This window comes from Eublepharis macularius, chromosome 9 (genome assembly GCF_028583425.1).
Source record: "Eublepharis macularius isolate TG4126 chromosome 9, MPM_Emac_v1.0, whole genome shotgun sequence".
In the NCBI taxonomy this organism is placed as follows: Eukaryota; Metazoa; Chordata; class Lepidosauria; order Squamata; family Eublepharidae; genus Eublepharis; species Eublepharis macularius.
This window is the reverse complement of record NC_072798.1, coordinates 19,165,773-19,190,684: the sequence shown is the minus strand read 5'-3', so window position 1 is coordinate 19,190,684 and position 24,912 is coordinate 19,165,773. Positions and strand designations below refer to the sequence as shown.

Here is a 24,912-nt window from a genome sequence, read left to right as displayed (position 1 = left end):
ACGTCAGGAACTACAATGCCAAGACCACGGCAATACAGCCCGGAAAACCCACAACAACCAATGATAACATACTTTGTTATCCTCTGAGTGGGTGTTAAGTCATCCTGAAGGCCGGTATATAAATTGAATGTTTGTTGTTGTTGTTGCTGTTGTTGCTGTTGTTGTTATATTTTAGGTAAATTCAGGGGATGCATCATGCACAATCTTGGCTGAATAATACCATCACTGCATGGTTGGAAACAGTTCAATCCACTTCCAAAAGAAGTGGACCAGCCGCTCCAAGATGAGACCATCAGCTGAATCAGGCAATGCAATCCTAAAACCACTTTCCTGGAAGTAAACTCCATTGAATAGACCTGACTGGGATTCTAAGTAGACCTGCTTAGGATTGTTCCCTAAATCTTTTACAGTAGACTGAACTAATGTCACCCAATTTTCTGAATTATGCACACTTTCATTTTCAGAGGCAACTATGTTTACGATTATGTTTACTCTGCTGACCACCCCACTCCTTCAGATGTGATAAAAGATCAGTAGCCAGAACCGGATTCATCAGTTCTATATTCACAGCAAAATTCACAAGACTAACTGACCTCAAGACTGAACTTGAACCAAGGATTCTTTCTTTCCTCCCCAACTTTATCGCTGAGTAATGAACCTATTAATTAGACTTTCTTCTGTTGTGAAAGGAATTTAGCAATTTTATTGGTCCTTTCAACATTCTCCTGATAAGACTGAAAGCTGATGCAGCAAGAGAGATGGGAAATCAATTTCAGGAGGTTTTTCCTCCCAACATTCAGAAACAGTTGATAGTACGGTCGCACTATTGAACTTCTCCCTGTCAGGTGATAAAAGTTGAAGAGGCCTTCTGGCAACACAAACAGGCAGTCTTAGATGAGAAGAAAGCCCAGAAATCAGCTTGTTAGATCTCTCCTAAGGCCATTTCACACATTAATTTTTCTTTAAAATGCAAACTTAGAATTGTAACGTATAAATGTTTCAACATGCCGTTACTATTTATTTATTATTTATTTTATTTATTAGATTTTTATACCGCCTCTCCCATGAACGACGCCCAAAGAGGTTTACAACAGTAAAACAATTTAAAACAACAATTAGTATTAAATATCATTATACAATATTATACATCCATGTATAATGTTTAATATTAATACATGGGTAAGTCTATCATACACACACAGACATGCATCAGGGAACCAAAACTGCAGCAGCGTAATGACAAATTGTCTACATGTGAAAGGGCCTCTGGAAGAACAGTTTTTTGCTGTAATAGTAGGTGATGATGCCCAGTAGATACTATTATATACATTTGTTATGAATACTGCATACATTCTAAGAACACTGCCCAAACTCTTAAGTATCCTTTCCTTTCTCCCATCGAAGCTCTATGAGCACCAGAAATAATTAAGAATTAAAGGATGAAAGGACTGGGGGGAAAAACCCCGACTACTGGCAAAGTAATTTCAGGAGCTTTGTCACAGAGTGAAAAGGGCAGAGCATCTGACCCAGGAAATTCAAAGTGACAAGCTAGGAGAGGAATAATAACAAGGGCTCAAAAACAGACACTCAACAATATTCTCAGTGAAACTTTGCTGCTATAATGAAACTGGTTTAATGTGTGTTTTGAAAGAAAGAAAGAAAGAAAGAAAGAAAGAAAGAAAGAAAGAAAGAAAGAAAGAAAGAAAGAAAAAGAAGATGCATTCATTGGTAGGACTGGCTTAGACTAGTTATATAATCAGCTAAAACGCCATGAGGCCGTGTGAGGGCTCAGGAAATGCAAAAACCAAGGTCGTGCCTGACCAAGCTGATCCGATCCTTTTCTCCCAAGGGCTATGGGTGCCTCTTTACACCCTCCAGGTGGGGGTTGGAGATCTCCCGGAATTACAACAGAGATCAGTTCCCCTGGGGAAAAATGGCTGCTTTGGAGGGTGGACTGACTGTGGCATTATACCCCACTGAGGTCCCTCTCCCCGCCCCCCGGGTCCACTCCCAAATCTCCAGGAATTTCCCAACCTGGAGATAGCAACCCTAAGAAAACCCCGCAACAATGCAATCAAATGCCAAAGAAGAGGCCGACCCTCGGTGGGGGGGGCTTTCCGGAGAAGGGCCCGATTTGCGACGCGCTCCGCCTCCAGGCTCTTGCCCAGCGCTCCCAGTCCTTCCCCAGTACCTGCCAAGTGCCCAGCCCGAAGATAGGCATTTTCGCCCGGGTGCTCAGCTCCACGTACGCGGCCATGCTCCGGCCGGGCCCCGCAAGAGCAAGCCCGGCCGGCGTCTCCGGGGCCTGGCTCCTCCCCGGCCAGCCGCTCCTCTGGTTGGCTGCGGGCAAAGGGAAAGCGGCCGGCTTGGCCTGCGGGCTCCCTTGCGCGTTGGCCGGGCCTGGTGGGGTTAGAAGAAGGCCGCTTTCACACGAGCGCCGCAGCCGGTTTCCCTCAGCGGGTCCGCGGGTGTGAGAGAGAATACAGTCGTGTGAAAGCAAAACACACAGAATCAAACTTCCTGGCCCAGGAAAGTTTAAAGTCTCTCAAGCGCCACAAGAGCCTTGTTTGTTTGTTTGTTTATTTAATTTATAGTCTGCCTTTCTCACTGAGACTCAAGGCGGATTACGACGTATGAGATCAGTATCGCCATGCTTCTGACGAAAACTGTTCTGGAAAGCTGATGCTACAGTAAAGTTGGTTAGTCTTAAAGGTGCTGCTGGACTCTTTTCTATTATGAGATGAGTACAATCCGTATCAAGTACATTTCCATACAGTGTCAAGGACATTTCCATAAACGATGCCAAAGGGTAAATAGATGCAAGATTAAAAAGACATAGCGTTAGCAGGAATCCAGTACAAAGTAGAAGAAAATAATGGAACAGAACATAATCACTTCTAGGATTGACATTCGACCACTTAAAGCACAGGTAGTATATAGGAGTACATATTTAAAGCAACAGAGAATATGTAAGGCAACATAGTGGTGAAGTCTATGGTCCCTAACTCATTACCGAAGCATCTGAGACCCCATCCCTACAGTTCAGCCCTCCCATCTGAGTAAGAAGCCTTTTTGAATAATTCAGTTTTGCATCCTTTGCGGAAAGTCAGGAGAGGGGGGGGCTCTCTGACCTCCTCAGGCAGGCTGTTCCACAGGGTAGGGGCCACCACAGAGAAAGGCCATGTACAGGCTGCTGTTGATTTCGCCCATGTGCAGCCTGGCACCTGCAGGAGACCCTGTTCAGATGAGCAAAGCTGCCATATAGGAACAGGGAGGGAGGCGGTCCCGCAGGTATGCCAGACCAAGGCCATGAAGAGCTTTGTATGTATACCTTGAACTGAGCACGGTAACTGATGGGTAGCCAGTGGAGCGACTGTAGGATGGGAGTGATGTTCAAGCTCCTGCTCGCTCCTGATAACAGTCGAACTGCAGCATTTTGCACCAATTGGAGCCTCCTAGTTAGCTTAGACGGGAGACCTACATATAATGCATGACAATAGTAAAGCCTTGATGTTACCATAGCACGGATCCAGGTGGCCAGGTCGGCCGTGTGGAGATAAGAAGCCATCTTCCAGGCAAGAGTGAGGTTGTAGAAAGCTACTTAGAGCTCCTCAAAGTCCCCATTGCACTCTGTGGCCTGGTAAAGGCAGAAATTGGCTTACGCTACAGAGAGCCCCTTGTTTAATTCTCCCGCAGTGGATTTGCTGGTTCATAAACAGACTTTATTTTGTTGTTACTTTACTTCATTGATACCCTAACTTTCTCCCCAATGGGAACTAGGGTTGTCAGCTCCAGGTTAGAAAATTCTTGGAGATTTGGGGTATGGAGCCTGGAGAAAGCAGGGGTTGGGGAAGGAGGGACCTCAGCAGGATATAATGCCCTACAAAGCAACCATTTTCTCCAGGGAAACTGATCTTTGTAGTCTGGAGATCAGTTGTAATTTGGGTAGATCTCCAGGTCCTACATGGAGGTGGGCAACCCTAAATGTCAGCCAAGGACATCCCAGCTCACCCCTTTAGCTGTTACCATTATATGGGATTCCCAAAGTGGATTACATCATTCTCCACTTTATCCTCACAACAGCCCTGTGAGGTAGGTTAGGCTGGGCGAGTGTGACTGGCCCAAGGTTACCCAGCTGGTTTCCATGGCAGAGCGGGGAATAGAACCTGGGTTGCCCAGAATCTAGTATGTCACTTTAGGCGTTGCACCACAGTTCATTTGATGCTTATCTCGCCCTTCCTTCCTCGAAGGAGATCAGGGGCTACTACAACAACATTTTGGAGTAGGCCAGGTCTGAGAGAATAAAGTCTTGTAGCTCACACACAAAATCAAACTTCCCATGGTCTCTTTTCTGAGAAAGTAGGCCCTCGCGATGAGAGTTTAAAGTTATGAGGTGCCATGAGAGTCCTGATTATTTTTGCTGGAACATACAACAACCCTTCTGAGAAACTTGAGTGCCTCAAAGTCCCCCATGAGCTCCAAGGCCTACAGCAGCAATCGAAGTTGGTTTACGCTACAGAGAGCCCCTTTAGCAACTCTCTCAAAGTGGATTCTCTGGTGCATGAACAGGCTTTATTTTATTTATTTTTATTTTCCTTCATTTATACCCTGCCTTTCTTCCCAAACGAGATCCAAAGTGGCTCACATCATTCTCCTCCTCCATTTTGTCCTCACAACAACCCTGTAAGGTAGGTTAGACAGGGTTGCCAAGTCCAGGTTCAGAAATACCTAGAGATTTTGGCGGTGGAACCTGGACAGGTGGGGTTTCAGGGAGGAGAAGAACCTCAGCAGGGCATAATTCCTTGGAGTCCACCCTCCAAAGCAGCCATTCTCTGCAGGGGAACTGATCTCCGTCACCTGGAGATCAGTTTTAATTCCAGGAGATCTTCAGCCATCACCTGGAGGCTGGCAAACCTGATTTAGGCCGAGAGTGTGTGACTGGCCCAAGGTCACCCAGCGAGTTTCCATGGCAGAGCACGGAATCGAACCTGGGTCGCCCAGAGCCTAGTCTGTTGGTCTAGCCACTACACCACATTTTATTAGACTCTTATCTTACCCATCCTTTCTCGAAGGAGATCAGGGGTTGCCACAGCAACTTTGGGGGGTTTGGCAGAATAAAATTTTGTAACACACACATACACAAAATAAAATTTCCCATGGACTCTCAGGCCCTAGCCCATGAAGATTTAAAGTCCTAAAGTACAAGACCCTCTACCCTCTAACAGACTAACACAACTACTCTTCTAAGAGACCTGATTGCCTCAAGGTGCCCATGAGCTCTTAAGGCTGAGTGGGGATTTGAACCTGGATCTCCCTGTAGTCTAAAGCAACAGCCTAGCCCCTGTCTCAGGCTTCAAATGCTTCACTGTCCGGAGTTCCTCCAGACATGCTTTTTCTGTGCTGCAGAAAATGTGCAGCTAAACCCTTACTCAGAAGTAAAGCAAATTCAGTAGCACTTACTTTCAAGTAGGTGTACATAAGATTGCACTCAAGTCTTTTGAAAAAGCATTTTTATAACATCCTTCAAGGAGATTTTACCCCCTCCACTGTATCCTCACAACAACCTTGCAAGGTAGGCAGAGAGAATGACTGGCCAAAGATCACCCAGTAACAACTTCATGGATTGGAACCTACTCTGACCTTCTAACTACTTCTCCTTCTTCTTCCCTCTACTCCAGTCGGATATTTTTACTTTCTGCTGTTGTGTATATTACCACAAACATCTTCCTGGCTTTAGCTGTGAGGATTGTAAAAGGATGTTTTGGAAAAAAGCGCACTGCAGTCCAGGCTACATTAACTCATGCAGCCAAATCTGAGGAATGTCTTCTGGAGAGAAAAATCTCCTGGGCCCATGGCAGCAACCCTTGTCCAACCCATGGAGAGCAATGAATGATGATCGTTGATCTGGCAATAAGCTACAGCAAATCTTTATTAAGTATATAGTACATACAGTGAGAAACAGAAGCCACATTAATACATTATAGACCTGTTTAATTCCTCTAGCAGAGCTGGGTGAAGTACAAAGATTTCAACATTCTTCACCAGGATAACTCAGACTTTGCTACAAAAAAAAACACTCAACAGCACAACTGGTACTAAGAGTTTCTGCCAAGTTACTTTTCTTTTTCTAGCCTTAAAAAGTGCCATGCAGCACTGAAATCAGGAGGAACCAGGAAAACCTGCCCAGAGTTAACTGGAGTTATTGCCACATACCTTCAAACCTGTTGTTGCAACCCTCTGGACTAGAAACCTGGGGGCACAATCCACAAAACCTCCCTCCTTCCTGGTACATCATCTATGGCTCAACAGAGGCTCTTTTCCTTCTCTCTACAAGCCCTGCGGCACCTATAGAAAGCAGCACATCAGCTGTTTTTTAAAAATCAGAAACAATATAAGAGACTTGTCTTTTAAAAGGCTAACTCATTTATTGTACAGTAAGCTACTTTTCTTTTCTTTGCATCTGACAAATGGGAACTTGCCTATGAAAGCTTATGTTCCAAATAAAATTGCGAGCCTTTAAAGTACCAGAAGACTGCTCTGTTTTTTTTTGGAGATTTAACACAGTTACCCCACTGGTATTTAAAAGGAGAGACTGGTCCAGGCAAATAATTTGCAGGCTGGGCCCAAGGGATGACAGGATCATCTGTACTCAGGAGGTGTGCTCCAATCACCCATGGTGAATGATGGCTGGCACACTGTCTTGCGTGCATGCCCAGGTCCAGACTATAGACAAGAGTTCCCACTCAGGCTTCTGAAGGAATCTCCACCCTTGTATACAGCTGCCCTGGCTGGAGCATCGATTATATACTACGAACAAACTGGGAGGAACGGAATGTATAACCACTTAACTTCAGCCACACACACTGTACTAGTATCTTAACTAAGCAAGGTAACTTCCCAGAGCATTGTTTTTTCAATGGTACACCATATAACGCTGTAAAAAGTGACCAAACAACCACCAAAGGAATGTACAATTCCCAGAATATTCTGACAAGGGGCAGTCAGTTCAATTTCTGTGGGACTACTGTACCTTTGTAAAATTTATACACATACCCTTCTCCTCTACCCTGCTTTTGGGTATGTGTGTGAACTAACAAATGTCATGGCTGCCATACGTCTGGCACACCACCACCAGCTGTTTCTCTCCCCAGGGGCAACAGAGAAGGGCTTAGATTCATGTCCTCCTTTTGGGCTTCCTGGACATCTCTAGATAGGTAGCTGTGTTAGTCTGTCTGAGTCCAGTAGCACCTATAAGACTAGCAAAATTTGTGATAGGCTATGAGCTTTTGTGAGCCACAACTCTTCTAAGAAGTGAGCTGTGATTCACAACAGTTCATTTTGTTAGTCTTATAGGTGCTACTGGACTCTAGCTCTTTTCTACAGGACATATCTAGTTGGCTACTTAGTGGTCCATCAAGTTTCTTCTTATGTATTTGTGATAATAGCTCACTGTTGCCACAGGCAATATCGGCCATGATAAAATTGTCCTCCTCCTGGTGGATTTATTAACAAGATTTTACCCCACCTTTCTGCCATCACAGAGCCACCATGGTGGATAACAAATTAAAACATACAAATTAAAATCTCATCTCAAAAGCCATTAAAACCAACAGTCTGAATATAAAGACGTCTGGCAAACAGTGCTTCAACTGAGTGCTTCAACAGATGTATCCGTGTGGATGTCGGATGTACATGCATTCATTGTAACGTGAACAGGGCTCTATTTTCTTGTCAGGATATTCTCCCATTTTCTGTCTTGGGGTTACCCTTTAGCCAATGGTAAACAGGTAAAGGGCAAGGCTGACAGTCAGAAAGTTATATACCTCAGCTTTAGTGCTAGCTGCTGGGTAATATTATATTCGAAAGAGTATAACTAAAATGTATATGGCGGGCAAGAGTGGTTAAATGATCCCCCCCCCATCCTCAAACACAACTCTAACTGCTGACATTTCTCTTCAGAAGACTGCTTGTTGCAACATCTGATCTAAGTTTCAGAAATCTTCGTATTTTAGATGTGAAAGGAACAAGGCCTTTAGTATTCCACGTGGAAGGGATAATCCTTGTGTTCAGTACACCTGCAAAAGAATACAGAGGGTTTTTTAAAGTGTTGAATTGTTCACCATTGGGCAGAGCTAGATGTTAACAGAAGTCATCATGCAGAGACTTTCTTCATTGCTGCTAGTGGCAGTCAAGAAAGTAAAGTTAGATGGGGCTGCCATTTTTGTTGGCAGCTCTGTGTCTCCCATAACACTTCTTTAAAGGGCTAAAAATTCATTACATTTTGATTAATCACAATTTCAGACCATTAATCATGATTCAGTCAATTCTCAAGGAGGAATATATGGTTCCTTTTCCTCTGCCGCTGACTGCCCTGCCCCATAACAACCAACATTTGGGGGATGGATTAAGCTGACAGAACCAAGGTCAAGCACCATGCTTGGTGGCCAAGCAGAAATCTGGACCGAGGTCTCCTTCGGCTTAGTCCAATACTAAACAATACCCTTCTCTAGATCTCCAGTTTTAGCCATAACAATTGACTGAATCCATACAAGTGATGGGCCTTGCACTGAAACAAGGTCCAAGGTTTAGAATCATGCATGTAGCAAGTGTCTTTTAATTCAAGGTGGACCTCTCAAAATGTCAAACTTTGTGATATTTGATTTCACATACACAAAGTCATACACACAATCCTATGAGTAGGCTAACAACCACTAGAAAGCAGTTCTATGAACTGCTCATGTGCTTTAAGATATTGTACTATGTTGCCTTGCACAGAGTTCAGACCATTGGACCATCAAGGTCAGCACTGTCTACTCTGACTGCGAGCAGCTCTCCGGGGTCTCAGGCAGAGGTTTTTATATCACCTGCAACTTGACCATTTAACTGGAGATGCTGGGGATTGAACCTGGGACCTTCTAGATAAAAAGGAGACTGACTTACGCAGGCATTGAATAGACTCTCAACTGCTTGTTCAAAGATAAGAGTGTTTTCATGTCTTCATCACTCAGTTTGAAGTCAAACACCTGAAAAAAACAGAGAAACCAAAATTATAATCTGTTTAATATATGTGACTGCAGTGCAGGATCCAGGCAAAGATGGGCACTTTTAAAATTCAATTTTAATGGAAGACCAATGCCCATACTGAATTAGGCCTGGACTATGCCCTTAGTTCTAATGAGGTGTACACATAACAATAAGTCCTGTAAAATGTCAACAGTCAAATCAAAATGCTGTTAGCTGGGAATCCCAGATGAATTTGTGTGTGCAGGCACACACAAATAGATACATTCTTCCTGCCACTCACACTTTTTGAACATAGACAAGCCAGGCTTTGACAACTTTTCTTTGGATCCAGGAGTGTCATGGACTTTGAGGTTAATCATGTATGTTGCTTAGAACATTTAGTGTTAAGTAGGTCTGAGAATTTGCTCTTTACTTTCCTTTTGTGAAATAGCAAGCAGGCATTTTTCTTGGCTTTGGGCAAACTACTCACAGACTAGTTAGAATTAGATTTGCTGTTTCTTGTTAGAGACTGTTGTTTAATGTTACTTTGAATTAATAGTTGATTTATGCCCAAAAAAATCTCAAGAAGGACGGAACACCCTTCGCTACATGCATGCATTTGGAAAAATGTCATTGTATGTTCAGAGGAACATCACATTGTGCCTTTAGAAAGTACAATATTAGATGGTTTAATAAAGTCATGTGTTGGCCCACATACTTGTGTCTATGAAAGACAGCCAATCATAAAACCCCTAAATTTCTCATATTTGGAATTCTGTAAGACCAGGGCTTTTTTTCTGGGAAAAGAGGTGGTGGAACTCCGTGGTGGAACTCAAGACCGCCCAATGATGTCACTTTGGATCAGCTGGAACAAGGGGGGAGTTTTTTAAAGTTTAAATTGTGGCACGGAGGGCAATCTAAACTCCCCTCTGTCTGGAGATCAGGGAGATGGGGCCACCGGCCATGTGACCATTTTTAAGAGGTGCCGGAACACCGTTACACTGCGTTCCCACTGAAGAAAAGCCCTGTGTAAGACTATCTTATCTTTTCTACAAGGACTCTGATAGGAATCTTTGAAATTTCAATTCATTTTAAATTCTATTTAGATAGAAAAGGAAATAATATGTATGCTTATTGACCTATATTAGTGTTTTCTGTACTCTTGTTTTCCTTGCTTACTTGACCATATGAAGACTATTTATGTCAATTTTAAATAATTTTTAAAATTAAAACAGTGATTTGGGACAGGGGGATATGAGACTTTCATCCTGATTCTAAATAAACTTCTGATTTCCTCAGTCAGAAGGCTGGGATCTGTTAAAAGTGTCAACATTCGAGAGAACAACCATAGCACCGTGAATAAGCCAAAGAAGCAGCCAAAGAAACTTCTAGTTTCCATGTGGCTCCCTTGAAATAATGTTCTCTCATAAATGGCTTTATTAACTGTTACAGGAGCCAGACCAAACATTTAGCAGCCAGATTTATTTTTCAACCTTCACAATTCTGTATTTTAAATGACAACTTTTTTAAAAAAAATATTGCCACCACAAAGCCTAATCCAAACCTCTTTTCACTGTTTCTCATAATTTTATAATACTATGATAAAAGTATCATTGTATATAGAGTAATTTCATTATGGCTTTTTTGAATATTGGAGCCAGTTAAGAAATGAATTCATCCACCACCAGTGAGTGGCATAAATTTCAGTTCATAAATAAGGAACAATTACAAGAATTTCATGCACATTTTTTGTCACACATCAAAATATATTCTGATGCAAACTGATATATAAGCTTTGTACTTCCTCTGAGAGTACAATAAAATCACTGTTGAAAATACTTGGTACCATGGTGATCTGGCATTTGGGATTTGTCAAGCCCTGACACAAGCAAATGGTGTTAATTGCAGTCAGGTGACTGTCAGCATTCAGGAGTTTATTAGAGTTTTTGAACATTCAAAAAATTTGTCTGGAACTGTCAATATTCACGAAATTTCAAACATTCACTGTAACAGAAACATTAAGAGATGACAGAAGAGACTCCATTGGAGTACAGATGCTTTGGATTGAGCCGTCTAGATGATTTATATCATTTTTAAATAAACGTTTAAATTTTCTAGAATGATCTGATTTTTTAAAATGTAAACAGAAACACGGAACTTTACAGAGTCTAGAACCTCTTGTTCCAGCTTCCTGTTACCAAATTCAGTATTTGGTTCTCCTTGAAATTCAGGTTTCTCCATGAAATCTAGCCCACGAAAGCTCTTGTATGTTATAACAAACCTCTTAAGCTTGAATCCAATAAAGCAAGTTCCGCAGGGGTGGACAGCCTCTACAGTGCCCAGGGAGAAGTGTGTGCAGACCAAAGTATAGGATCCAAGTCTTCGTTTTTAAGGTGTCACATAACTTGTTTTTATTTGATCCCCAAATCATCATTTGACCTGACTCCCAAACGACATCCGGTAAGAGGGGTATGGACTTATGGGTATGTAGAAACCATCTTCCCCCTCTTACTTGTGTCTACTGTAAGCTCTTCTCCAAAAATTTACCAAGTCAAATATTGTTGCTCACCTGAAGGTTCTCCTTGAGGTGGTGTGGTTTATCCGTCTTTGGAATCACAGGCACGTTTCTCTCGATGTGGAATCGAAGCAGGACCTGCATAGCCACATATCAACAGTGAATCTTTCTCAAACAAATTGGTCAAGTTACTTTCTGCGGATAAAGAACTAACATGGGCAGAGGGGTCTTACCCTATCTATGAGCCAAGCTACAAGTGACGCCTGACACAGGTTGGACACTTGTCAGCTTCCCTCAAGTTTTGATGGGAAATGTAGGCATCCTGGACTTGCAGCTTGGCTCTCCGACTGCTGTCCAATGGACTTTTCAACTGTCACTTGTCCAACATTCCACCAAGCTGCCTACATTTCCCATCAAAACTTGAGGGAAGCTGACAAGTGTCCGACCTGTTTCAGGCGTCACTTGTAGTTTGGCTCTGAGTATGATCCAGTTTCCTGTGGTGGCTCCCTCACAGGTGGGGTAACATTTAAATGGCCAAACCACATGGGCAGGTAGCTGTTTTTCATATCACATAGACCTTCACCATTCAAACACACTATCTAAAACAGGTGCCAGGGGAAAGAAGGTGATTTGGTTGCTAGATCATTATTTCGCCAGGAGTGCACAAGCCTTCTTGCAGTAACCAGTCATTGGGTAGGGGGAAATGTGGGCACTGGGTAGAGCCTTTAACCAGCAGCACAGAATGGAAGCTTGCAGTGCTGGCCCTCTTGGCAGGAATTTCTGAAACTGACTCGCTAGTAGCAGTGTACTGAAGGAGAAGTACAAGAAACCCCCTTCGAGAGTTCAGTGGACTCGAGAGAGCGGCATGTTACCAGGTAGAAACTCGGGATGACCACTGAGTTCCTAGATGCCACAGAGGGCCAAAATAGGGTCAGTGGGGCTGTTCTGCAATGAGCCTCCAAGAGCAAAAAGAACAGATACCCATTTTGTGCCTGTTTCCCACCCCACCATTTCTGATAAGGAAAATGGCATGGGAGACGTAGCTAACTACCCCCTTCCCTGATCTATGTTGCCCTCCCTGTCAGTGCTTTGTGCAGCACAGTTACACAACTGGAGACCCAAACCCAGATCCCCAGGGTCATGTGAGGTTTGGCCCCTAAGAGAGAGAAAGTGGGTGGAGGGACAGCAGCCTATTTCTGCATTTCTTTGTGCCTTACGTAGGAGGCTGTAAGCAGACATCTTTGTTCCACATGAGGTTTTCAGACATATTTCAGTTACCTGGGCAGGTGTTTTGTTGTGCTTGTCTGCAATTTTCTTCACTGTAGGGTCATTAAGAAGAGAAGTATAGCCTGTTTTCCCAAGGGTACTCCTGTGAGCAGAAAAAAATGTTAATCAGCAGCCTTTAGGCATCAAGCGGTTTGGTGCACACTGGAGATGCCTTCTGTGGTGGTTTGGGAGAAACAGAATTGTGGGTGAGACTTTGGACATTGAGTGGCTACCACATTCCCAGCGGTTGTCCCAACTAGTCAGTAGGCGGGTGAATATAAACAGCCTTTATGTAGGCACATCTAGGCACAAAGTTAGGCTTAGCTTGAGGTTGTAAACCCATGTGTGGGCTGTACCAATACAGGCGGGGACTAATATGATTGCATGCCCCACCATACAAAAAAAAAAATTCCCTCCACACAGAAACTTGAAGGTTTTAGCCCAGCCTTCTCCTTGATACATAAGTTTTCTATATACAGAGATTTTTTAAAAAAATTAGCTTGATACAGGTTTTTCATGTCCTCAATGAGAACTAGCCCTTAAGGCCTGTCCAAACCTTGCTAATCAGTTGAACTTAGGTTAGCCATGACTTGTTTGCTAATCGATTTTAAAAGGACTTGGGGTTGGATCCTATAAATCCATTCTGCTAATGTGAAACTGGTGGAACACACTTCTCCCATTACAGCCAGGCTCCTCATTTCAGATCTCACAAATGGACCCAGTCCAACCCAAATATTGTATACTTTGGGGCATGACTTTCTCTGGAATGGGGCGAAGGACTTGGAAAGTAGAAAAGAGGGAAAGCGCTCTTACAGGGGGTTTCCTGGTGAGCCGAAGGGGCTGTGAGCACACACGGTGATCCCTTTGGAAAGGCAGAAACTAATCAGAGTTTCCTGGGTAAGGTACGGGTGACATTCAATCTACAAACATAAAAGAACAATATATTTATCTTGCAGTATATTACTCAGAAGATCAGAAGGAACAGTCTTGAGCTACTGAGGCAGTTTCTAATTTTTCATCCTTGGCAACCGCAGAACTTCAGTTTTGTTTCTTTTACCAAACTGAACCCATGAGTCTTAATTTTTGCACCATTTTCTTTTTCTTCACACTGCATTTTCCCTGTAAAAACATATGCAATTTCCAACAGTCAGTAAACGAGCCCTTTAAGTGACATGTGCATTGCCCATATAACTACTGTACAAATCCTGGGAGAAAAATTGTACAATGTGCCTAAAAGATACAAACTAACTTACAAAAGTGACAGCAATTAGTGGAGAACCGAAACTGCTTTTTGATAGCAGCAACCAGTGGAGAACTGAAACTGTTTTTTTGATAGATACAAATATAAAAAGATGCCAAGTGGGAAACAAGATGGAGTAGATCTGGCTCCTGGGACACCAGGTCTACTGCCTGGTGGAATTCAGGGGAGTAAACCTGACTCTTGAGACATCAGGCTTTGAATACAGTAGTACCTTAGAGACCAACGAGATTTCCAGAGTATAAGATTTCAAGAGTCAAAGCTCCCTTCTTCTACAGCAGACCAACAGGGCTACCTACCTAAGACGTCAGACAGCCATCATACCAGACACAATATCACCCACAATAAAAATACCTCATTTAGAAGGTGACTGGCCTTAAGGGAGAGATAAAGAAGGCCATATCTACACCGAACATTTAATTTTTTAACTTCATTTATACCCTACCTTTCTCCTCAGTGGGGACCCAGAGTGGCTTACATAATTCTCCTCCATTTTTTCCTCACAACAACTCTGTGAGGTAGGTTCGCTGAAAAGTGTGTGACAAGCCTAAGGTCACCCAGTGAGCTTCTGTGGCAGAGCAGGGAATCAAACCTGGGTTGCCCAAATCCTAGTCTGACATTCTAACCACTACACCACACCAGCTCTCTAACAGAGATTGAAAGTGGTTTAACAGTTATGCCTTCTCCTCAGGCAGTACTGTTAACAGTGGCCTGGATCCTCAGCTTTTCCAGCTGCGGAGGATGGGAGGCAGATTTTTGCTCATCCCCCCCCACTGAAACTTCAGGTGTATTGACCAACAGGAATACAATGTGGGGAGGGGGCCAAAATATGGCTGCAGTGGAAGGGGGAAGGGAGGGCAGTCGCCTTCCTCTAGTCCAACCATGTGCATTGTTTAGGATCTAAGCCTGTAGTTCCGTGATAGATCTTAAACAAAATTGCAGCATCCGTATCAACCTACAGATGCTTCCATGATACTTTGGAAGAGCCAAAGTTATACCGTTTTAACTGGTATGAATGGTTTAATTGATATAATAAGATGTTTATATGAAATAATATATCCATGGCTTTTTTTCAGCGGGAACACAGTGGAACGGAGTTCCAGCACCTCTTAAAAATGGTCACATGGCCGGTGGCCCCGCCCCCTGATCTCCAGACAGAGGGGAGTTTAGATTGCCCTCCACGCCGCCAAGCAGCGCGGAGGGCAATCTAAACTCTCCTCTCTCTGGAGATTGGGGGTGGGGCCACCGGCCATGTGACCATTTTCGCCGAGGGCAATTCAAACTTTTAAAAACTCCCCCCTTGTTCCAGCTGACCCAAAGTGACATCATTGTGTGGTCTTGAGTTCCACCACCTCTTTTCCCAGAAAAAAAGCCCTGAATATATCATATATATATCTGTATGCGACATCATGATGCGATGTCCCCCCATGGGTCAGTAATGACTCGGTGCTTGCACAGGGAACTACCTTTACCTTTTACCTTACATCTGTATATTATCTGAATATTATTATATATATATATATACATATATACATCTATATATTATTATATACATACATATAATAATATATAAAACAGATAAGCCCTCAGTTTCATTTTCTTGATTTTCTCATTCGAAAGTGTTAGTACCGAAGCCCTAACTCCTCAACACCCCTTTCCAATTCCCACGCATTACAAATTAGACCTTGTTGGAAAGCCATAGTTATCCGATGAAGTTAGGGAACCAATGAAGTTAATATCTCACCTGGTTATTTGCAGGTATGTACCTTAACCCAGGCTTGTTCAAGAGTCTTTCTATCTGCTCGCAGTTAAAGTTAGAGATCCCAACTGCTTTCGCCAGGCCTGCATCCACCAGGTCTTCCATTCCCTGAAATTACAAAGAAAGTTAATTCATAAAGGGGCAGTTCTTGGAGACATGTCACTCCCTTTATTCTTACACAAAAAAAGAATGAAGAACTCAGGTGGAAGATTTTCTTGCTTGTCGGCTGGGGGTGGGTGGGAAGGAATCAGAGAAACAAAACTGGATGGAAACATCCGCTAATTCTACTGCTTGGCCACAGGGAGGTGTGATGCAGCGCTGTGGTGGATTGAATGGACTCTCACGTGGCCCAGCCAGGTAGCCAGTTGATTCACAGCATCCTTGTGTGATTCAGGACCAAACTACAAGTGATGAATGCACAGGTTGGACACTTGTCAGCTTCCCTCAAGTTTTGATGGGAAATGTAGGCAGCTTGGCGGAATGTTGGACAAGTAACAGTTGAAAAGTCCATTGGACAGCAGTTGGAGAGCCAAGCTGCAAGACCAGGATGCCTACATTTCCCATCAAAACTTGAGGGAAGCTGACAAGTGTCCAACCTGTGTCATTCATCACTTATAGCTTGGCCCTTAGTCACGTGGCCTACAGAAGGATCAAGGGTATGATCAGAGTGCAGGATTAAGTGAGGGGCATTTGGTGATGAAAGCAGCCTTGGACCAATGAGGAGTGCCCCACTTGGCTGCTGTCCTTAAGCAGTCAGATTGAAGAGGCCAGAGATCCAGCAAGCTAATTTGGTTTCTTTTTTGAAGCCCTCCTCAGCAGGCCACGAAGGATGGAGGGGTGGTTTCCATCACAGCAATAGAAAAGTCCAAACACATCCCTCTCTAGCTTCTTTCAGAACTCAATTACCATATTCATTTCTGATGTGGGATATTCACCATTAAGCAACTTTATTACACCTTGATGCACCCCAGTGTGGTGAAATCTGACTTAGTTGTTGGTGGTATAAAATGCTGTCAAGTTGTAGCTGACTTATGGCGATCCCTGCTGTGCTTTTCAAGGCAAGCAACTAACAGAGGTGGTTTGCCATTGCCTGCCTCTGAATAGTGACCTTGATCATCTTTGGAGGTCTCCCGTCCAAGTATTAACCCAGGCAGATCCTGCTTAGCTTCTGAGATCTGATGAGATCAGGCTTTCCTGGGCTATCCAGATTTTAATAAATCTCAGTTTGGCCACATGGGGGAGTGTTCAAGAGAATCCCTCAACAGGGAACAGTAAAAAGAGCTCTTTTATCATTTCCCCTGGCAATCTGTTCTCCGCAACCATCCAGTATTGCTAATGACCTGTTTATATTTGTGCAGAATGAATGATGAATACACTCTCCTAAGTATCAAGATAAATCCGCTACAAAAACCCTTTTGGCTCTAATATGCTGTTTTTAATTGATTATTCACTAACAAATACAGACAGTGCTTCAGCATGTGGGCCCTGTTTGGGGAGAAGCATGGAAAATAACATCAGTCTAGTGTGTCCTCCATCTGGCGCGCATATTGTACGTGGAGTTCATAGAACCTGATCCTCTATATGTTTTCCTAGGAGTTCAATTGGAGTTCCTCTCAAGCAGTGCTGGCTTGCAAGTTTTTAAGAGTTGTTGGCAAGACATTTTCAGTGAGTCACTTTAACCAGAAGTGGTGCTTGAAATTAAGTATTCTTTTCTGCTGCCTCTAGTAGCGCTCAATGTTCAGTGAAAAGATAGGGCTTTCCAGATTTGGGGCCAGTTCTCTGTCTGGGGACATCCTTGCTACTTTTAAACAATAACCCTGATTCCAAACAAGCAACCAATTGTGAGTTTGTAGCTTTAGATAAATTAAACTTCCATCTGTGCATTAACTGGCACATTAAAGTTATCGATGCAAGGCATACCACAGCGCAGCAGCATAGAAAATTTAACTTGCCCTTTGCAAGCCTGTTTTAAATGTAACATATGCATCTTTTCAATTTTTTTATACTTAGGCTGGGTACTGGAAGGGTTTTGCCTACTTGGGTCTTATTGGGTACATTGTACTATTTCACACATCCTAAATGCCATCAACTGCTCCTTGACACTAATCTAAAGCATTTGAATCTCAACGGATTCACTGTCAAACCTGTAAACATAATGAACCTGATATTAATTCCCCTACCTCCCAGGTGTCCCGAAAGTCAGTGTTACTGGGAATAACCTTGCCGTGTTCATCTAGAGGATACAGGTCATCTCCAGCCTATCAGCAGAGGGGAAAAAAGAGACCAATGACAGTTATGAAGCAAAAAAGAAATCCCTACAAGTATTTCACCAGACGGAACACATGGAGCTGACTTACTGGGAATCTAGCCATCTAGCCTAGTGCTGACTGAGAGCGGAACTACAAGTGACAAAAGGCACAGATTGGACACTTGTCAGCTTCTCTCAAGTTTTGATGGGAAATGTAGGCATCCTAGTCTTTCAGCTGGGCTCTCTTACTGCTGTCCAATGGACTTTTCAACTGTCACTTGTCCAGCATTCCGCCAAGCTGCCTGCATTTCCCATCAAAACTTGAGGGAAGCTGACAAGTGTCCAATCTGTGCCTTTTGTCACTTGTGGTTCTGCTCTATGAGCAAGTGACAAAAGGCACAGATTGGACACTTGTCAGATTCCCTCAAGTTCTGATGGGAAATGTAGGCAGCTTGGCGGAATGTTGGACAAGTGACAGTTGAAAAGTCCATTGGACAGCAGTCAGAGAGCGAAGCTGCGAGACCAGGATGCCTACATTTCCCATCAAAACTTGAGGGAATCTGACAAGTGTCCAATCTGTGCCTTTTGTCACTTGTGGTTCTGTTCTGAGGCTGTCCAACATCTCAGGGGGAGATTTTTGCCAGCCTCGAGATCTTTCAAAGTGGAGATGCCAGTGACTGGACCCAGGATCTCCACATGCAAAGCACATGCTCTCCAACTGAACTGTGGCTCTCAGAAACTGAATAAATTGAATCAATGAGAGGGAAAGTCAGGAGCTTCTAATGGTAGGAATAAACTTAGATCACCAAAGAATTTCCAGGTGAAAGAAGTTAAGGCTAGAATCAAGATAGTCATTCATTCATTCATTCATTCATTCTTCTTATTGTTATTGTTGTTGTTGTTGTTGTTGTTATTGTATTTATTATTATTTCATATTTATATCCCACCCTCCTCGCAGAATATTCATTCATTCATTCATTCATTCATGTCATTTATAGTCTGCCTTTCTCACGGAGACTCAAGGCAGATTACATAGTGTGAGACTAGTACAATCAATATCAAGGACATTTCTGTAAATATATGCAAGTTGACAAAGACATAGCATTAGCAAAAATCCAATCCAGAGTTGAAGAAATGCTGAAACAGAGTGAAGACTGACATTAGACAACACAGAGCTACCCAGCAGGATCATACTTAAAGCACAGGTAGTACATAGGAGCCCACAAGGCAACAGATAGTACATACGGCAACATAATGGTGAAGTCTGTGGTCCTTAACTTATTATGGCCTGCAGTTCAGACCAATGTAGTAATTTTAGCCTATCAGATTACTTGAGTAACGGTTCAGTGGCAGAGTATCTGCTTTGCACGCAGAAGGTTCAGTCCCTAGCATCTCCAGTGAAAGGAAGAGGGAGTAGGTGATGTGAAAAGACCTTTGCCTGTGAGTCTAGAGAGCTGCTGCCAGTCAGAGCAGACAATACTGACCTTCAGACAGATCAGTGGTCTAACTCAGTATGAAGGCAGCTTCATGTGTGAAGGCAAGAGTCAAGCACATGCTTATCTTTCCACTGAAAGCAACCATTGGGTTGGAGCGCACCTCATATTCCCAAGTATCTGCCTTCACTTCCTGCAAATGGCTCTAAATGGGAATTCTAGAATAGGCAGAATTGCCCCCAGATCAGGGCCACAGTACCTTGAAACCCATGGGAAAGTGAATGATGTAGAGATCCAGGTAATCCAACTTCAAAGCAGCGAGGGTTTTCTGGCATGCTACCTTCACCTGGGATTTTTCATGGAATGTGCACCATAGCTGGAGGGGTGAAGGAAAGAGAAGGGTTTGCCTAGGCTGATCCAATTTTTTAAAAGGCAATCACTATGACCGCTCTAAAGCTCCACTTCCCAGTATGTCTAAATGCAAAACACTCATTTCCCACTGTGCCTTCCTCTGAAAAATCCATTTATCTTCTGTCCAACAAATGCACCCCACCCTCCCTGTCTCTAGCTTAGAAGAGGAACCAGCAAAGGAGGTGCAGAGGGCAACTGCTCTCCACTTATCCCTGTAGCCAGGACTGCTAAGAACCACCACGGATCCCAGTCAAAGACTGCCCCTGTCTTCCGCACTCCAGATTTAAAGAAGCAATATATTCAGAAGGCAGGGGAAAGGGTGTGTGAACACTGAGAAAAGTGTATATATGAATCAGTGTTACTGAATGGAAGGCAGGAACTAATCTGTGCTTAATGGGGAGAAGCCTCTCTAGGAATTCAGATTCACTCACTAAGAGCTAAACTACAAGAGATGAATTACATGAGGATGCTCATGTGAAGGGATTTGCAATGTTAGCCGTGAAGCTGAGTTTTAAAAGAGATCAGAAGGCTCTGTCAATTTCCCCTCTCTACAGAGCCCGCAAAGACGCTCCTCAGAGGGTTTGTTTATTTCCTTTCCGCCTCCTAGAAGTGGAAGTGAAACTGACAGAGCCTTCGGGAGGCAAAGAGGATATTAGCAAAGGCAAGCTACAAGTGACGCCTGACACAGGTTGGACACTTGTCAGCTTCCCTCAAGTTTTGATGGGAAATGTAGGCATCCTGGTCTTGCGGCTGTAATGGAGAGCCAAGCTGTAAAACCAGGATGCCTACATTTCCCATCAAAACTTGAGGGAAGCTGACAAGTGTCCGACCTGTGTAATGCGTCACTTGTAGCTTGGCTCTGAGGAGCGAGAGGGAGCTGAGCGTGCCAGTGGTGGCAAGAAGAAGCCAAGCAGACTAGACGAGACGCCTAGAGAAAGAACCTCTGCTAGGGAGAAAAGGGATTCTCTCCCTCTTTCCCCTGGCAAAGGTTCTTTCTTACTACACTTCCCAAGGAAACTTACAGAAAACCAACACATGTCCTCCATGTGTCAGGCATCTCGTCTAGTTCGGCTTTCAGCTGGCAATCCCCAGGAGCATTGGGGGTGGGGAAGACTTTTTGGAAGTCACTTCCTGTGTTGAAACAGAAAGAGACGTCATGATGCCCCAGGAATTTGCAAGTTCTCTATGGTTTTATCACAGAGGTTTCTGACATCACTAGAACATGTGATTATCACTTCCTGTTCTGAAACAGGAAGTGACGTCCAAGTGCTGTCCCCCCCCCATTTCCCCCCACTACTCCATTCAGCAAGGCCAGGGGACAAAGAGCATCACGAGGCAGTCTCCTGTCTTTACCAGGTAAGTAGCCTTCTACCTGGCCTGCACCACTGTCCCCCCTCCTCCATCTTCTCACACACAGGCAAGCAGGAGTGAATATTGAAGTGTGTGGTTTACCTGATTTTTGCCTGTTTTTAATTATTGCCCTTAAGATGGAAGTTTTGGGCACCCTACTATCCTGTTACAAAACGTTGCTGCCAGAATCTTCAGTTTCAAAGGAAGGAAACACGAGGTACAGGAATTGGAGCCAATCTGACTGTGGAGATAACATTCCATTTTACTTGGGGTGGGGGGATACACGATACAATGTTCTTGCACATCAAAAGCTCCAAGCACATGCAAAATTATCATGATAAAGTTGTAGTCTAGCCTTCTCCCTGCTGTTCAAGATATTTCTACCCAAGGAGGGTTCTCACTCCCCCCTCTTAAGTTGGGAGCACCTTCAGATATACAGCCCCTCACCTGCTCCCCACTAGAGGTGTACCTTGCTGACAATGAAGAGGTCTTCTCGTTTCACTGCCCCTTCTTTGATTTTCTGCTGAATAGCATTGCCGATTTCATTTTCATTCCTGTACAGGTATGCACAGTCAATATGGCGGTACCCAAGATCGATGGCAAGCTTAATGGCTTCTTCCACTTTTCCAGGCGGTGCCTAGGAACAATAAGATTGTTCTGAGTTCCAATCGCTCACTTACACACAGACCAGCAATTACATTCATGCAGAAGTTCAGTGAACGACCGCTAACCCAACACAGTATCTCTCAATACTAATACAAATCAGTCGCTGATCATTTTTGATTTATGTCACATTTATGGAGGAGTGGTTGCTTCTATGGAGACAAAAGAAGTGAGCTGTTACTCATGAAAGCTCATACCCTACCACAAATGTTGTTAATCTTACAGGTGCTACTGGACTCTTGCTCTTTTCAGTTGCTTCTACAGTAAAGATACTTGAAAGGAGCAGCTGCTGCTCGGGGGGAAGGATCTAGGTGGCTACTCAAAAACCGTGCAAGCAACTTAGATTTAATGTAAAAACCGTGTCTAAATGGGATAAATAAACAGACATATACTTTGACATTTTTCTTGTGTGTGTGTGACTTGTGGCACCCCCTGGCAGGGTTTTCGTGCTAAGAGAGGTGGTTTGCCATTGCCTGCCTCTGCAACCCAGGTCTTCATTGGAGGTCTCCCATCCAATTACTAACCAAGGTTGACCCTGCTTAGCTTCTGAGATCTGATGAGATCAGGCTCACTTGGACTATCCAGGTCAGGGTAACATTTTTCTTAGAGTATGTAAAAAAGCTGCCTATTGACATTTTAAATAAGAGAGAGACTGGCTATAATTATGGAGCTTCTCAAGGGTTTGTTTTAAACCACAATGCAGCAATACACAATCTTAGACACTGATACTGCTCTCCAGGGCTTTTTTTCTGGGAAAAGAGGTGGTGGAACTCAGTGGGTTGCCCTTAGAGAAAATGGTCACATGGCTGGTGGCCCCGCCCCCTGATCTCCAGACAGAGGGGAGTTGAGATTGCCCTCCGCACCGCTGGAGCGGTGCGGAGGGCAATCTAAACTCCCCTCTGTCTGAAGATCAGGGGGCGGGGCCACCAGCCATGTGGCTGTTTTCAAGAGGTTCTGGAACTCCGTTCCACCACGTTCCAGCTGAAAAAAAGCCCTGCTGCTCTGTCTCAGGCATTGGGAGGCAAATCTTTTTTTGCTCCCAACCTTAAAGCAACTCTTCACTCACAACAATGTACTTCCCAACATTGACACGAATTCTGGGACCACGGCCTGCAATAAACCAAGATGCCAGCTCTGTCCCCATATCCTCTCCAACAACGCAATCACTGGACCTAATAGTACCAGCGATACCATCTCAGGCTCATTCATTGTTCATCTTCCAATGTTATACATGCCATCAAGTGTCAGCAATGCCCTTCAACTCTCTGCATTGGAGAAACAGATCAGTTCCTTTGCAAAAGAATAAATGGACATAAATCCGATATCAAAACCCACAATGTTCAAAAACCAGTGGGAGAACATTTTAATCTGCCTGGACATTCTATTGCTGACCTAAGAGGGGCAGCTCTCAAGCAGAGAAACTTCAAAGGAAAATTACAATGCAAGATCGCTGAAACGGAGTTTATTTGCAAATTTGGAGCAATGGAGCCCTCAGGGTTGAATTTTTATCGCATTACAAATGCAAATTTTTTGCACTTTGCACCCCTGCTCTATCAAGCTAATTACAACCTGTATTATTTATAACTAGCTTCTTGACACGCTAATTTACAATACCCTTCCCACCCTCTGCCTGGATTATAAGGACTCTTTCCTTTTTCTATTCCTTGTATCTGACAAAGGGAGTTCTGACTCTCCAAAGCTCATACCCTGGAAATCTAGTTGGCCTTTAAGGTGCTACTGAATCTGAATAATGCAGCAGTAAGTTTCTGGTGCATCAACGTAAGCAGTCACAAAAATGAAGCCGGCGTATACTGAATCAGACCAGATGCTGGGGACTGAATGTAGGACTATACGCAAAGTGGAGGCTCTTCCACTGAACCACGGTCCTTGCCCTTATGAAGATACTTTCAAATGCAAAAAAACTTAGCGCATCTGGGAGAAAGGCTTCTTTCAGACAAGCCCTGGCTCTGCCTGTGCTAGCATTCTGATTTTAATGTGCCTGTTTATTATTTTGCATTTTAAAATGTGCTCTTTCCACCCGCAGTATGAATTCATGCCACTCTGCTGCTTCAGAAGTCTGCTACATGCATTCTGTTGCACAGATTTTCACTGCGAAATAATTCCTAAATCAGTTTTAGATTTTTTCATTAGCTGAAATTTCAGTGGCAGCTATACTGGGAAGGTGCTGTGCATATATGCATTCCCTAACAAGTCCTTAGATAAAAAGGGATTTAATTGAGCTCTACTTTATTGGAATCCTATGCACAGTAAAAACAGAATTTCATTGAGAATTCAGAATCTTGCTCTGCCGTCAAAGCAGAGAGGACTGGTTAAGTTTCCTCTAATGCCAGAGGCAGAACTTGGAAACAGTTTCCTTGTACAGTTCTTGGTTCTGAACACAAGAGGCCACTGAGCTAGCTTTGCTATTGGTTTTTTCTTAGGTTCCAGCCAATTATATGTACTGCCAGATGTATACAAAGAGTGAACTTTTCACCCAAATATGAAAATTCAATCCACAACGTGTCTAGCTTGAACTTCAGTACATTGCAACATTATTTGGATCTCAGAGTGAAAAGTATTTCATCTCGTCTGACTCGAACCCCTCTTTGCTCTGGGATGTGCCTTTGATGGATTCATTCCCTGCTGGCTCTCAGAAGCATTGCAAGAGGGGAGAAGGGGCTACTAAAAATCCTGCATGCTCACTTTTATTTATTTAACCCTTCGCCTTTCCTCCATGGGTTCCCAAAGCAGCTGACATCGTTCTCGCCTTCATTTTATTTGCACAACAACCCTATAAGGTACATGCAAGTGAAGCAAATAAATAACGAATACAGCAGAAAACGGGAAAGCAGATTAAAATGTAGCTTGGCAGGTGGGTGGGAAGGAGAGAAGGAAGCAGGAAAAGCAGAGAGGCTTCGGGGAAAGGGAAATAGTGAGCGGGGAGAGGTGGGTTGCCAACCTCCAGGTGGTGGCTGGAGATCTCCTGGAATCACAACGCATTTCCAG

General features: G+C 43.6%; 1 protein-coding gene across 1 annotated transcript in view; it reads right to left on the bottom strand.

The window, feature by feature from the left end:
* LOC129335809 (uncharacterized) overlaps positions 1-24,912 on the bottom strand; it is a 48,274-nt gene that overhangs the window by 21,981 nt on the left and 1,381 nt on the right. Inside the window, exons 2-11 of the mRNA XM_054988608.1 lie at positions 21,713-21,880; positions 19,742-19,858; positions 17,982-18,059; positions 15,787-15,909; positions 13,598-13,704; positions 12,797-12,887; positions 11,573-11,656; positions 8,941-9,023; positions 8,045-8,075; positions 2,192-2,452 (exon numbers count right to left, since the gene is read on the bottom strand). Of these exons, the coding sequence (XP_054844583.1) occupies positions 2,192-2,452; positions 8,045-8,075; positions 8,941-9,023; positions 11,573-11,656; positions 12,797-12,887; positions 13,598-13,704; positions 15,787-15,909; positions 17,982-18,059; positions 19,742-19,858; positions 21,713-21,880 (1,143 nt within the window). The remainder of the gene's footprint in view (positions 1-2,191; positions 2,453-8,044; positions 8,076-8,940; positions 9,024-11,572; positions 11,657-12,796; positions 12,888-13,597; positions 13,705-15,786; positions 15,910-17,981; positions 18,060-19,741; positions 19,859-21,712; positions 21,881-24,912) is intronic.